This window comes from Hoplias malabaricus, chromosome 17 (assembly GCF_029633855.1).
Source record: "Hoplias malabaricus isolate fHopMal1 chromosome 17, fHopMal1.hap1, whole genome shotgun sequence".
Classification (NCBI taxonomy): Eukaryota; Metazoa; Chordata; class Actinopteri; order Characiformes; family Erythrinidae; genus Hoplias; species Hoplias malabaricus.
In genome coordinates, this window is record NC_089816.1 from 26,308,220 (window position 1) to 26,322,769 (window position 14,550).

General features: G+C 37.7%; 1 protein-coding gene across 1 annotated transcript; it reads right to left on the reverse strand.

Moving 5' to 3' along the window:
• Positions 1-77: 77 nt before the first annotated feature.
• polr1a (RNA polymerase I subunit A) lies at positions 78-14,439 on the reverse strand. The gene is made up of 34 exons (XM_066649386.1): positions 14,303-14,439; positions 13,428-13,632; positions 13,193-13,342; positions 12,815-12,922; positions 12,585-12,670; positions 12,401-12,492; positions 12,198-12,278; positions 11,879-11,981; positions 11,597-11,753; positions 11,314-11,481; positions 11,005-11,127; positions 10,565-10,792; positions 10,165-10,419; positions 9,451-9,642; positions 9,208-9,357; positions 8,916-9,099; positions 8,719-8,801; positions 8,279-8,437; positions 8,077-8,175; positions 7,787-7,939; positions 7,555-7,637; positions 7,191-7,356; positions 6,540-6,767; positions 6,168-6,382; positions 5,809-5,976; positions 5,337-5,472; positions 5,089-5,249; positions 4,777-4,906; positions 4,444-4,551; positions 3,635-3,880; positions 3,333-3,533; positions 1,510-1,627; positions 1,262-1,426; positions 78-1,141 (listed from the first exon to the last, which is right to left on the reverse strand). Exons 1-34 carry the CDS (start codon positions 14,377-14,379, stop codon positions 1,041-1,043), a joined length of 5,079 nt encoding a protein of 1,692 aa, XP_066505483.1. The 5' UTR covers positions 14,380-14,439; the 3' UTR covers positions 78-1,040.
• Between the last annotated feature and the right edge of the window lie 111 nt (positions 14,440-14,550).

Sequence of the window (14,550 nt, forward strand, 5' to 3'; positions counted from 1 at the left end):
TTAAAGCTGCAATTTTAAGGGTTTTTATTTGAATAATAAAAACAAATGTTAAAGTTGAACAAATACAATAAGACACATTCTGCACATGGAAAATGCCCACCCATGGTGTTAACTTTTTAAACTTCATAAAATACAATAAAGCCTCCTAATAAGTGGATTCACTTTCTGTTTCAGTTAACTGCGTTTAACCTGGCATTGAAATTAATTAATTCAATAACTGTAACCCTTATCCAATTCAGGGTTGCGGTGGGTCCAGAGCCTACCTGGAATCATTGGGCGCAAGGGGAGAATACACCCTGGAGGGGGCGCCAGTCGTTCACAGGGTAACACAGAGACACACACTCATTCACTCACACCTACGCAATGCAATTATTGAGTTATATGACTTTAATATTGCTTATGCTCTATTGTGAACTGGTGACAAAATGAGTAACATTTTCAGCCAATTCATTTGATAGATCCATTGATTTAAAGTGCTGCATGTGACCTAATATTTGTGCTTGATTGGAACATATTTGTGTAACTTACAGGGAACTTCTCCCTATTCATAACAGATTTTAAATGATTCACTGAATGATAATCACAAATTTTTGTTAATTATTGCTTTGATTTCCTGGTCAAGGATTACACCTAGTCCTGAACAACACCCTCTCCTCAATGGAGACTTGGATGCTCTGTGGTCAGAACTAGGCTTCTTTGTCTGGGAAAAGGGTATTAGTTGTGTACTAGACACATGTTAAACATCTAGCAATATCACAGAGGGACAAAGATCTTTTCTGATATTTATTAAGAGGTGAATAGCAGATGGCTCATTTATAACCTCAAATGTTTTTATTGCCACAAAATAAACCGATTTTCATCATAATAAATGATAACAATATAAAGGGCGATGCACTACACATTCAAGCAGGGCAAGCCATACAATTTGAAAATGCAGAAAAATAAATACAAGTCTGTTAATGAAAAAAAGTGGATAATATTAACATTCTATCCTATCCAAGGTAGAGCAGTGTGCAGAATGTCCACTTCCTCCTCCATGCTCACTGTAAAGGCTGCTTGAGATCAAAGAGCCCAGTTCCTCCTTTCACAACTTTTCCCACAACTATGCAAGCAGAGGGTGAGTTTAACTTATCACATGAACCTGTAAAAAGGGAAAAAATAAATTAATAAATAAGCAAGCTCTGTATGCTCCTATTAATTACTGTTAATGATGTAATTAGTGCCATTTTTTATAATCTGTACTCATTATTAAGTTTCATACCCAACATTGTGGCTTGTTTTAAAAATTTATAGCTGGTCTCAAATGTCATCTGTTGCAGTGGGGAGCTGTTGGACTGAATGCCAAGCCGGTTGAGAGGTTTGTAAACTCCCTCAAAACACATGTAGTCAGCCACTAAGGAGAGATGCCGTGGATCTACCTCAATACCTGCACAAAAGGGACATAGCAGATGTGAATTTACTGTCAGTAAATGGCCCTGATAAAGTAAATCACTGTGCATTCTGACTTACCATAAACAGCAAACACATCTTTGATCTCCTTCTCAATGACCCTCAAAGCCACTTCAATGCCGTAGGTATTAGCCATGGAGTGGACCTCGTTTGAATACAAGCGATTCAGGTCTAGAATCTTTAAAGACAGAAGAAAAACAGTTTGGACAAATGGCAAATTTTTACTAAACATTATACAACATTTAAAAAAAAAAAAAAAACTTTTGAAAAATGTAAACTTGTTGTCACCCAAATCAAGAGTTGTTCATAGCTTATGAACATTTAAATCATTAACCAGACAAGTTCCACCTGAAAGTTAAAATCTAGGGAGGTAAACCACTTGTTTATAAAGTCCATACTTATAGGGCAGTCAGTATGTGCGTTGTTATTGTCCATGTATGACAAAAACAATACCGATTTTCTATCTGGGCGCTTAAACTTTTCAAGCATCTACAGAGCATGCTGAATACCACCAAGCTGCGGCTTCAGGTTGCCAGATTTCAGTAGTGTTTTAGGCTAGACAAAGCACAAGTTGGCATGCTGCTTCTTAAGATTCGGAAATGCTTTTCTAAGTATTCTTTGGGGTCATGTCTACGAATATATCTGTAAAGACACACTGTATAGGACAGAGAAGTTGGAAACTAAGGCCATAAGCTTCTTCCATATCTAAGAGGGGAAAAAAAATTCTGGAAACAAAATATGGGGCACTGTTTCACAGTGACAGTGGAGAACTGGCACCACTATAATTGGTTCTCATTAGTGATGTGCAATATATTGGCGGCCGATATATTATTTGCTGATATTTAGATTTTTAAATTATTGTTATCAGTCTGATATTGGAATTTTAGCCAATATTAAAACTGATAACTTGGCGGCATTTTTGTGTTTGCAAATATGCACAGATGCACATTTTTCAGTTTCTGCAAACACACGCAGCAGGTTAAACGACAAAGATACTCTCAAACGCCAGTGTAGGAGTCCTTATTATATAAAACACCTGAAAGATTATTACTGAACTACGATGATAAATCATTACAAGCACTTGCTCAAACACACTCTCCCTCTGGCCCACATTATGCTGGTCAGAACCAGCAGTAAGTATTTGATAAAAGCATAAATGAACTAAATCTAATAAACTTAAAGGATAAAAAGAACAGAAATATACAAATACAGAAGAACAGGCTTGTCCTCTGACAACAGGAATGTGTTTTGGTTTAATCCAATGTGAATTTGCTTGACTACAAAAAGATAAATTCTCGGTTATTATCGGTATCGCCTACTCCAAGGTGCTAATTATGGGTTATTGTATCCGCCCAAAAATTTTTAAATCTGTGCATCCCTAGTTTTCATTGCCTATTGTTTAAGCTGACTATGCCAGAGCTTATTGAAAGTGCAAGCTGATTCGTCATGTCACTGCTGTTGTGAACACAAGGTTATACTACATTTATGCAGTAAAGAGAATGGTTCTGCAAAAAAAATCTGATGTGAATTCATCTTTGCAAGATATAAAAAATAATCTGTAATAGATGTGGATTTCTTTAATCCTAAATGTGGAAAATGTAACAAGTAATATTCAATTACTTTTTAGTCACTCTAGTCTTGTAGCGTCAGTACATTAGATGTGTAGCTTCCATAAAGAGAAGTCTAACTGCTCATATACTGCTAATATTTCGGTTAACTTATGTTTGTTGATCTACAAGATGTCTATTGGTTATTTTTGCTTGTTTGTTTCCAGAAGATGTATGTGCAACAACATGGGGAAAAACAATAAAAATCAATAAATATACTTTATATCTACTCACTACCTTCCCTTTAAATCAAAATTAGGTTTTGTGTGTACTCACATCTCCATACTTGAAGATTTCTTGCATATTTATGCCCTCTGTATTCAGGACTAGCTCCTTGGCACCTGCTTTGTTGGTCACCTCATTAAGCAAGCAACGTGTGATGCCCTTGGTTTCCATGATTACTGCATTCTGGGCCTGTGCTACCACTAGTGAGGTGAGGTCAAAATGCACTTTGCTACATGGTAGGGCTAGGGTGACCTGGAAGGAGGAGTTAAAATTTAACATGTGGGGGAAATACAGTTCATGCGTATGAACTAAAAAAAAAACATAATATACCAGAGTAGAGTATTTGCATGTACCTCACACCACATGCCATTTTGTTCATCATATTTGTAACTTTCAATAGTGCTGCTGATCTGTAATACATTGTTAACTCTCATAGAGTCCTGCTGGCTGCTGGAAGACTCAGAAGGCAACGTTGGAGAAGTCCTATATGCTCTCTCTGACAGCTCCTCAGACCCTTCTGTATTTTTAGACCCCTCTGCCACATCATCTTGATCTTCATCAGCACTCTGCTCATCACCCTCCTCACTCTCATAATCAACCTGCAAAATATTTCAGCCCACTTCAGTCCCTTTTTGCAGATATTTTAAATGCCTATATTTATGTCATTAGAACATGAACAGCAGTTGCAAAACAGTTTCAGAAACTGCTACTGTGAAAATACAGATGAATGACAAATTAAAATGTAAAAACTAAGCTGTAAAAAAAAAGAAAAAAAAAAAAAAAAAAAAAAAAGCTAAGTTGACCTAAATGTGATATATGTCACAAAATATGATATTTTACATTTTCTAAGCATGGATGACTAAAATGTTTGTATTTCCCAAATTTAAACTACATTTACTTAATAAAGTCGAAATTTCAATAGAAACACTATGCAAAGATTTAGATAACATGATAAAATATTTAAATGATTTTTTTAAGGAATGACTTAATGAGTTAAATTAGCTTTTAGCTTTTGCATTTTGTGTTTTAAGCTTTCCAGTATAAGCTTATTAAAGGAGTGCCTAAGTGTGTTTTCTGTAGAGGATGTACACAAATTAAAAATGGGTAATTTAACCAGGGAACCCAAAATTTTACATACGATCACATGTTCAATGCTCTTTACCTCCTCCTCTTGTTTCTCTTTCCGCTTAGCATCGGTGGCATCTTCATCACCTTCATTTGCTTCATCATCCACTACTCTTTCCCCCTCTGCATCCCCATCTCCATCATCCTGCAAAAGTACAATGCAACTTTTGTTAAAGCAATTATGCTCTGTGTGTGTATTTTTCAGTTTTCATTTTTATTTTATATATAGGATTCCATCTAAACTTAAAAAAAAAACACACACACACAACTCAGCAATATAAATATATATTTTTAATAATTCGCCTAGCCTTAATGTTTATTTTAATCACTCACTTATTGTAATTGCAAGTACAGATTCCTGGAAACTTACTTGGCCAGCTGCAGAATTATTTATATCATGATCAATGTCTTTTGATGTGGCTCTGCGCATGTCCACCGCATTTAGAGAGGCAAGTTTGGCACTCAGCTTCTTCATAGCTTCCAGAAGTAAACGGAAGAACCTACACAAAAACATAGAATTAACAAAATAGTGAGGCATAGATAGTGGTAAATAAACTACTGCTTGTGCATTAGTAGTTGCTCAGAGCATGGTTATACTACAGTGCATCAGGAGTATTAACTTGATAGCACTAGATTGCTAATTCAAATCCACCCAATATATAAAAATAATCAATGAGCTCACCTTTCTTCCATGAATTTAAGAATCTTTTGGGGTAACAGCAACTTCTCCTCTTGGTAACGCTCTGGAGGCAGGAAGTGGAATGTGACTGTGAAGATTCGCTTCTTTTGGCTTAGTCTTCTCTCTATACGAAGTGTCTCCACCACATCTACTTTGTGCAACACCTGCAAAATTAATTAAACCTCTATTCTTTGATGTGTGTATTAGCTGAAAATTTTTTAATATTGCTTAAAAAAAGAGAGAGCATATACCTCTGCCAAACACACACGTGTGAGCTGTTTACGAAGGGTCTTCACACGCTTCAAGGCTTTCTTACTGCATAAAACAGGAATGCTCATCATGGGAGTCTTGATGTTGGAACTGGCAATCATGAGGATTTCACGTAACCTAGAATAAGCACAAACACGATACAAGACATTCCCCTACATTACAAAATTTTGTAATCAAAGACATTTTACTGTAGCATTTACGGCTAAGTCATAATTCCAATTCATCCTTTTTACATAGCTTAGTAATTAGTTTTATATTATTTAAATGTTAGACGTTAGCGACGAAGAATAGTAATAGATTTCTTCAGGGAAAAATGATGAAAATTCGTTTAAAATCAACAGCTCTTACATGTTGTTGTAGAATCACTAGCCTTTGACATAAACACATTTACATATCTTCTCATGAACAAATTTTTCATAAACGGTCGAACATATTCTAGAAGTGTTCACAGACCTAGGTATTCCCAAGGTCACGTTCATCTCTCCTCTGCCAGCAAAGTGGAAGGTGTTGAGGGTCATCTGTGTGGAGGGTTCACCAATGCTCTGGGCAGCCAACAGCCCCACAGCCTCTCCTGGGTCACATAATGCCCTCTGCCACTTGAGCTGCAAGAGATGTCTCAATCTGTACCATAAACACAAACAGAGGGTCAAAGAATCAATAATGCAACTGACCAAAATTGCATCTGTTCAAAGCTCATGACTAGAGAAATTACAGATGTGTAAGACATAACAAAAGGGAGATGAAATGGAATTGAAGGATACTGAAGTAATGCCATACAATGCATTCAGTGATTAAAAAGTTCAGGGTCTCACCTCTCGCAGTCTGATTTTTCAGATGAAGAAGCAAATTCCTGCTTGATATTTAACTGACTCAGGTAGTTTTCAGTGATCGAATCAAATGTCTCTGACACAGAACCAAAACAAATATCAGGTCGGAAAATAGCTAGACAGGGATCTGGACAGTGGGAACACTTCTTCACATATTTTTTTCGGCCGCCATCTTCCATAGTTCTCCATTTCTCCATCAGCTGTAAGAACATAAAAAAAAGGGTCTTCATTTAAAACCACAAACCTACGTTAATCACAAAACTGATTGGTTTTGATGCTGTTATCTGTATGTTCCACTGACGTGTTGTATGTTATAGTAAATTATGCATGTTTTACTCAATTTAACAAAAACAACACCTGTAACGTTGCTGCATTTCTTCCATTGACATAGTCTTCAGACAGTCCTTCCATCTCTGACTTGATCTTCCCTAATTTCTTCTGAGAAAATAGCAAAAAGGCTCCACTCCTGGCTGATGTATGTTCATGCTTTGACTTCCACTTCTTGATGGCTTGAAAGTGACATTCTGCTGCTTTTGGGTCCAGTTTAGCCAGCACTTCATCCAAACATTTAGATTTTCTGATTACCTTTATATAAATAAATAAATTAATAATTTACAATTATTATAGCTCATGCACTCAAACATGCAAGGGTGGAACAATATACAAACTACATGATGAAATATGTAGGGTGAATTTTTGTACTTCAGGATTTGATACTTAAAAAAAAATGTATGCCAGCTAAAACAAGGCTTGTGTGTCTTTAAATTAAATTAAACCTTGTGCCAACTGCAAAGAGTTCTGTAGCATTACATCTAACATTGATAGCATTCATTGTCTTGTAACTGCCAACTTTGAAACAAGTGTATTATGCTTAATACATCAAACAAACTATGTAAATATAATCTATTTCTGTAGTGTGAAAACTGGATGACAATATAAAGACTGCAAATGCAGATAAGGAAATGTGATGGTCAACCATATGGTAAAATATTTTTCAGTGTTCCCAACCTCATAGTTTTCTTTGATGAACGGGAACTGGCGTGGCTGCAAAAACTGAGTTTTAGGAATGTCCAGACCATCCTCTCCATAAAGAAACTGAACCACACTGCCGTCGCTGTCTCTCACAGTCAGATCATACTGAACCACCAGACCCTCTAGGTGTTTTATCACACATCTGCGAAATCCAAAACAGTATGACTTAATCTCATGCACTAGATGAATGTGGAACAAACCTTTTTTTACAGCTTAATTCTAAAGCGAATGTCCTAATTCTAGAGAGAATGCACTGTCCTCTCCACTCTAATAGAGTGCAAAAGGGGGTTATCATTTTAAAACGGAATACTAATAATTATACAACAAAAAGATAGCTTACCTCTGCAAATATCCAGAACGACTTGTTTTGACAGCAGTGTCCACCAGACCTTCACGCCCAGCCATACAATGAAAAAAGAACTCCTGAAAGTGTAACATTCATAATAAATTATGACAAATATTAACAAGCAAGAGCACATTTAAAAGTATTCCCAGACAGTACCACAGAAACATTTATGTCATAAACAGTTATGAAAGTTTTATTACTAGTACAGTTTTAAAACTAAACATACTGGAGGTTTGATCCCAGTCAGAAACCTGCCAGTTACAAAACCTCCAGAACGAGGTTCAGGTTCATATGGCTGGAAGCAAGGCAGGGATTTCCCAGAAGGCATCAGAGGAGGTCGACGACCTTCCAACTCAATCTGACCCAACAGACAAGAGATCTGAAAACACAGAAAGAAAGTGTTAAGAATCTTGAATCTCAAAGTTGTTATTAAACTAGTCTTTTTCATGACACAGACATACATTTCACCATACATCAATAACCTATGTGCTATATAAAAAAGAAGTAGTAATGCACCTGCATTGTATTGACAGTGGAACCTTTGGCTCCTGACTGCACCATGAGCTGGAGATTGTTCTCAGGGAATGAGCGATGGAGACCAAGAGGCATGCAAACCTTCAAAAGATAGAGGTGTTACATGACTGACAAATTGAAAACTTTTTAGATCTAAAATGTAACAGCCAAACAGGAAACAGAAAGAACAACAACAAAACAAAACCTTGTTAATGTTGTTATTGACTTGATTGACTTCTTCTTTGAATTTGAGGTCCACCATATTGAAATCACGCTGGTCTATGTTCAGATGGGCATTCTGCCAGAGGTCCTGCATTTCATGACCTTCAGCAGTAGCAGGAAGATTAAATGCAGAACGGAGAGCCTGTCAACAGCATCAGCAATTAGATAAAACACTGGAATTCCACCACTCTGAGCAAATTTTTCCACACAATGATATTCTAATTTCTGATGAGGCTTTTTTTCTGTCCTCCAAAAGGTCACAGGCAAGTCCCAACCTTCAGCTAAATTTAGCTACCAAGCTGTTTTCTACACTGAATTATTGTCTTGGGTCTTGGTGTAGAATTATATTTTCTTGAAAATTACCCAGTTTTATAAATTAAAAACCCTTTCATAAAACAGTAAAAAAAAAAACTAATGACTAACCTTGGCTCCACTGTGAATAGATTCTTGGATTATTATCTTTCTATTAATGTTGGCCATAGGTTTCACCAAAATATCTTCCACACCTAGTAAAATAAACACACACATGCACAAGCAAATGAGCATACAGCAAGCAGAAATTATTTCCACCAACTCTGCCTGTTATTATATGAAATTTTGCTGACAGGTTTAGCTTTTACCCATTGTGAAGCCTCGGTACAGCTGCAAGTAGGCTGTGAAGAGACGAGCCAGGCAGCTGAGCAGTTTGCCGCTGGTTTCTCCTCCATAGAGCTCAAAGCAGCAGTGAACCAATCCATATGCTGAGCTTCCATAGTGGGCTTTGTCCAGCACACCCACCAGCAGCTCCCCATTACGAATAACAACCTAAAATTCCACAATTCACAAACCCTTGTTAGAAACAACATTAATCCTACGAAATGACACAGTATTAAAGCACACCAAATTATGCTTCTATTGGGTTTTGAGAGTCACCTGAGATTCACACATAGAGTCTGGCTTGTAGCCTGGCACTGGTCGAGGGTGCTCTTTCAGCCAGGCCTTACTGGGGATTTTGGCCTTTCCAGTCAGGTTCAGTGGGAGGTGGTTCTCCGGGACAACATTCAGCAAGAGGGTGGAAACAATCTTTTAGAAGAGAAAAGTATTACTGACTGTATACAATTTCATTTGTAATCAAACTGTCCAATAGAGGCCAAGAACCTAAATAAACTCAGATACCTGTTTGCCAGTCCAGAGCATCTGGGGTTTGATGACAGCAGGAGGGAGCAGCTTTACTCTACCATTTTTATCAGTGAGTCCTCTGTAGACCAGCTCCATGTATTGGTCTCGTGTAAAAAAGCAGCCACGGATGGTCATACTGGTGCCAGACACCATGTGGTCTTGGATAAGACCAGCCAAAGGTTTTCCATCCTAAGAGTGTGGAAGAGATACCTTACATGAAAATGAAATATGCATCTAAATTTAATTTGTGCAATTAAAAAAATAAATAAAAATATATATAAAAAAAGTATAATTTAGCATATGTCAATCTACTATTAAGCAATTGATACATCTGGTGGTGATGTACTAGGGATCACTTATATATATACTTTGAACAAAAGAATTTCTCTCTTACAAATAAAGTAACAAGAATAACCAAGCAATTACTGATAATTATAACAGTCAAATAAAGCTTGTTAAGACATTTAGCTGCATCATCCAGCCTCCAGTGAACTGATTTGAAAGTCTAATTTTGAAAGCTCCCCAAAATCTTGCTGCCAAACTCAAAATGACCAAGCCTATCAAACGTTAATATAGACCAATCAGATAAAGATGAATAATAAAAAAAACTTTTCAACCAAGAAATTATAATATAACAGATTCTCCATTGTTTATTTCTCTGGCCAAATTCAAAGTGCAGATATACTAGTGACAGTGACATCTCATATTTACCTTGGGTACCAAATACTGCTGGTTAGTGCTAACAAGCGTGTAGGCCTCAGCTCGGGCCAGCTCACTCTGCGGAAAGTGAGCGTTCATTTCATCACCATCAAAGTCAGCATTATAGGCCTTGCAGTTGGCATAGTGTAGCCTGAGCACCTTCTCTCCTGGAAGGATGCGTGCACAGTGTGCCTGAATTGATGGCCTATGCAGCGTTGGCTGCCGATTGAGGAGGAGCACATCTCCATTTTTGATGTGTCGATTCACCTGTGGAACAAAAGAAATGCAATTACCAAGTTTTTCAAGTGACAAGTTACTCCCTACACTCAATAGCCTGTTTGAAAATAAGCTGCAGCTCATCAGACTGGACGGTATCAAGGTGGGATAGATATCATTCCTTAGGGATACTCACAATCTTCATAGGTATACGGTGCTGTCCAGTGCTAGGTGTCAGAAGCTGTTTGGCGATGGCTTCTCTCTGAGTCAGATTAGTGCTGCTGAGGACAGTACGCGAACCATCCTCATTGATCACCATGGAGGCACCAGGGTGCACATTGGGCCCATTCAGCACAGCTTGCCGCAGCTCTTTCACATTCCAGGGCGTGACGGGCTGTGGATACGTCAATTTAGTGGCAAACACCTGAATTTAATGGGAGAACAGCAGTTGTCGTTGAGTTAAACAGCATTTGAAAAATGTTAAAATAAATATTGTACCAAACAATTGACAATTAAATCAAATCACACTTGTGTTGACAATCAAAACTAACAACCTTGAGTGAGACAAGCATCAACCACAAATAGTATTAGACTGTAACAGAATTTCCAATTTTGTTTTATAATATATTTTATTACCATGGGTATTCCAATCTCATTGGTTCCTATGTACATATCTGGGCAAATGACAGATCTAGCGGCGTGGTCCACACGCTTCCCCATCATATGCTTCCTGAACAGACCATCCTTCTTCTCCAAAAGCTGACAGAAATGCAAAAAGTCTCAGAAGCAGAAACACACCGTAAAGTCCTACAGCATAAACAAAACTAACAAAGTAATAATTAAAATCAATTAAAATACATTCAAGCTAGTGAGTGATTACAACAGCAGAATCTTTTTTCAGTACAGAAGGAAGAAGAGAAGAGAAATAAAAAATGCATAACAAACCTGGCGAATACCAGGGAACTTCTCAGTCATTAGTTTGTCCATGTCACTGTCAAACACGATGTTGACATGACTCTGAAGGCGGATCCATACATTGTACAGTTTGTCTGCGAGGGTGACTCCAGTAAGGCCAACTAAGAATGCCTGGTCTGATTCACTGACATCTAACATCTTTGGAAAAAAAATTAATAAGTAAATTAATACAAATATCAAGGATAGTTGTATATAAGTTACAACACTCTGTTTTAAAAAGTAAGGGTAGGTGTTTGGCTAAACAAAGCCCTACCTGCTCCAACTGAGTACCCTCTATACTTTTGGCTTTCTCAGCTGCAATGAGGGCAAGTAGTTTCTGAATAATACTGTTGTCTTTCATCACTGCCTGCATGTTCACCGTCTGACCATTTGTAAACATCTGGTCTCCCAAACGGTTAATAGGCCTATATCTGTTCCCCACACACAAACATATCAGCATTAAGAAAAACAACGAACACTAAAAGACACATCAATATATTAAGTATGTTGGAAACCAAAGGGTGCTGAAAAAATTACTACTAGTGTGATGGCTTACCTGCACGGAGGAACCATTAACAACTGTAAGAAGAACATATCTGGGCTGAACCCATTGGGACTGTTCATTGCCAGACCTGTGAAAAGGTGCTTCAAGAAGAAACCTAATGAAGATAAATAGAAACACATTTAATGATCATAGCATAGAAATTCTCAGTTATTCATAGTAAAGTTTGCCTTGGTTTTAGTACAATTGATTGTACGATATATGGACAGAACCGGAGCAAACTTTAACTATAGCCTAAAATTTGCTTTGGGGATGATGCTGCTCAACCAGTGTGAATTAAAAACAAATTTTTATTAATTTAAATGCAGCTTACCCTCTTTTTCCCACAGTTTTGTAACATGTTCTTGTGCCAAGCTTGGAGTTAGGTACCCACGTTTAACTATGTTTACATCATCTGAGAAATAAATAAACAGAATGTTAATGAATGTCCAAAAAGCACATATCCTGTATACATATGCACAAATCTGAGAATGCAAGCACATGCAAATAAGCAAATAAAAATAATACAAAACATGCCTGTGTCTTCTCCGGCGGTGTCATCTTTGCCAACGGCACGTGTCACAATCAGTTTACTGTTATGCTCTCTGCGCACTTGCGCTTTGCTTGCTCTAGTTGAAAAAAATGTTTCAACATGATTCTCATGCTAGACTGGTGGATTACAGTTGATAAAAAGTAAGACAAATGAAAGTAGTTTGCTTACTTGCAATTGGGACATTTTCTTGAAGCCATTTGGGTCCTCCAAAACTCACCAATTAAGCAGGATTTCAGCTCACAAACATGCTTTATCTGCTCGCATCAGTTAATCACAAGCCGAAGATGATTAAAAATAAAATAACAAATGATGTCATGTTACTTGTAATATAATAAATATTGTTAATAAAACCATATTCATTAAAAATACATTAAATATAATCAATACGTTTTACTCACAGGTGCACAGCTTGGACTGCCTTGGCTGGCTTTGAAAAAGGGGGCACTAAATTTTTCCAAAGCTTCTTGGATTTGAGTCCCTGATGCACGTGCATTACCTTCTAAAAACTGACATAAAACAAGAGCAATCCATTAGGTTCCATTCACTTTTATATAACTGCTTCATATTTATCACTGTTGAAGTGGGTGCAGAGTGTATCTGAAAGCTCAGATAGGCTTCAAAACACCCAGTTATTCTAGTATGCAAGAACGCCATTTAAAGGAAAATGTCACCAAAAAAATAAAAAACCTAACCTTGATGCTAGAAACACTTATAGACATTTTCCTATGCTGTACCATCGTAGTACATGGTGCACTATCCCAGTGTCTAAAACTCACCTGATTAAGCACACACTCCAGTTCATAGACTTCCTTGATTGCGCCTACATCTAATAACTTGAGCTGGTAGAGAAGAAGGTGAATAGCAGCCCTTGTACATGTCAACATGTGGCATGACAGACAGGAACCTCGTATAATCAGGTACAATTTCTGATGAAGAAAATCAAAATGACAACAATCAAACACTGAGATTGACATAAACACATTCTGCAAGGAAATGGTGTAAAGCACTTACATCAAACAAAAAAGGATTGTAGACGGGCAGATGAAGGTCAACATGACCAAAATGTCCGGGGCAGTGCTGGAAGTTCTGCATGCATGTTGCACAGATTTCTTTGTTGTCAGCTGGACCCAGTGCCAGATCATAAAGTCCATTAGGGGCAGCATTGCCCACACTGTCCAGCAGCAGGGAATTTGTGATATTTTTGACACTGAGTTTCCTGTCATAGAAAAATGTATAATACATTAACACATCTAAAACATAATAAATACATACAATCACATGCATAAACATAGGAACCCCTGGTGAAATGACACATTCTGTTGGTTATCCATTAGATTGGATTTCTTCAGTTACAGATTGAAGTCCATTTGTTGCTCTGCATACGTTGACAGACCCCTTAGACCCTGTTGTTTAATGATCAGGACCACAAAAAAACGTCCACACAGCAAGTGTATTGGGTCAAAGTCAGCCCTGCAGTGACACTGGTGTGGTGGTGTTGTGTTAGTGCATGTTGTGCTAATATCACAGACCAAAAATCAGTGCAGCTGGATTAAACCAAAGTAATACTAACAGACAATGTGCAGCAATTGCTGAGACAAACTATATGTGTGTGGTCCATGCAGATATTGTGTTAGGTTGCCTTCTTTTCATAACTAGTAGAGTCCAAACTGTCACAAACCACAACGATGGTGGCAATGCCTTATCCAGCATTATAAAGACAATAAGCGAGTGTTTAACTGTGTATAGAAATATAAACAAAACTATAAAGACATATCGTTCTCAGAAAGGCAGATCCATGTTAGCATTAGTGGTGTAGGAGCTGAGCACGTTTGGCTGTATGCTAACAGTTTTGTTTTGTTTCTTAACTCCTGCATCGTGGAAGTTACCTTATTTCTTCGGAGCTGTACATGCCAAACGACATGCCCTCCAGCCGCCGCCATGGCGTCTCCTTCGAAAACAGCATCGTTTCGTCTTTGTACAAATCTAAAACTCAGACTGCCATTACCGTATCTGAGGCTCAGAGTCGCGTGCGAGTTTGGGTTAACACGTGGGGCCGAGATCAGAGCAGCGGCGGGAAAAACCAACCCGGAAACAGGGGAGGAACAGATTCAAACTTTGGTAAATATTGAATCTA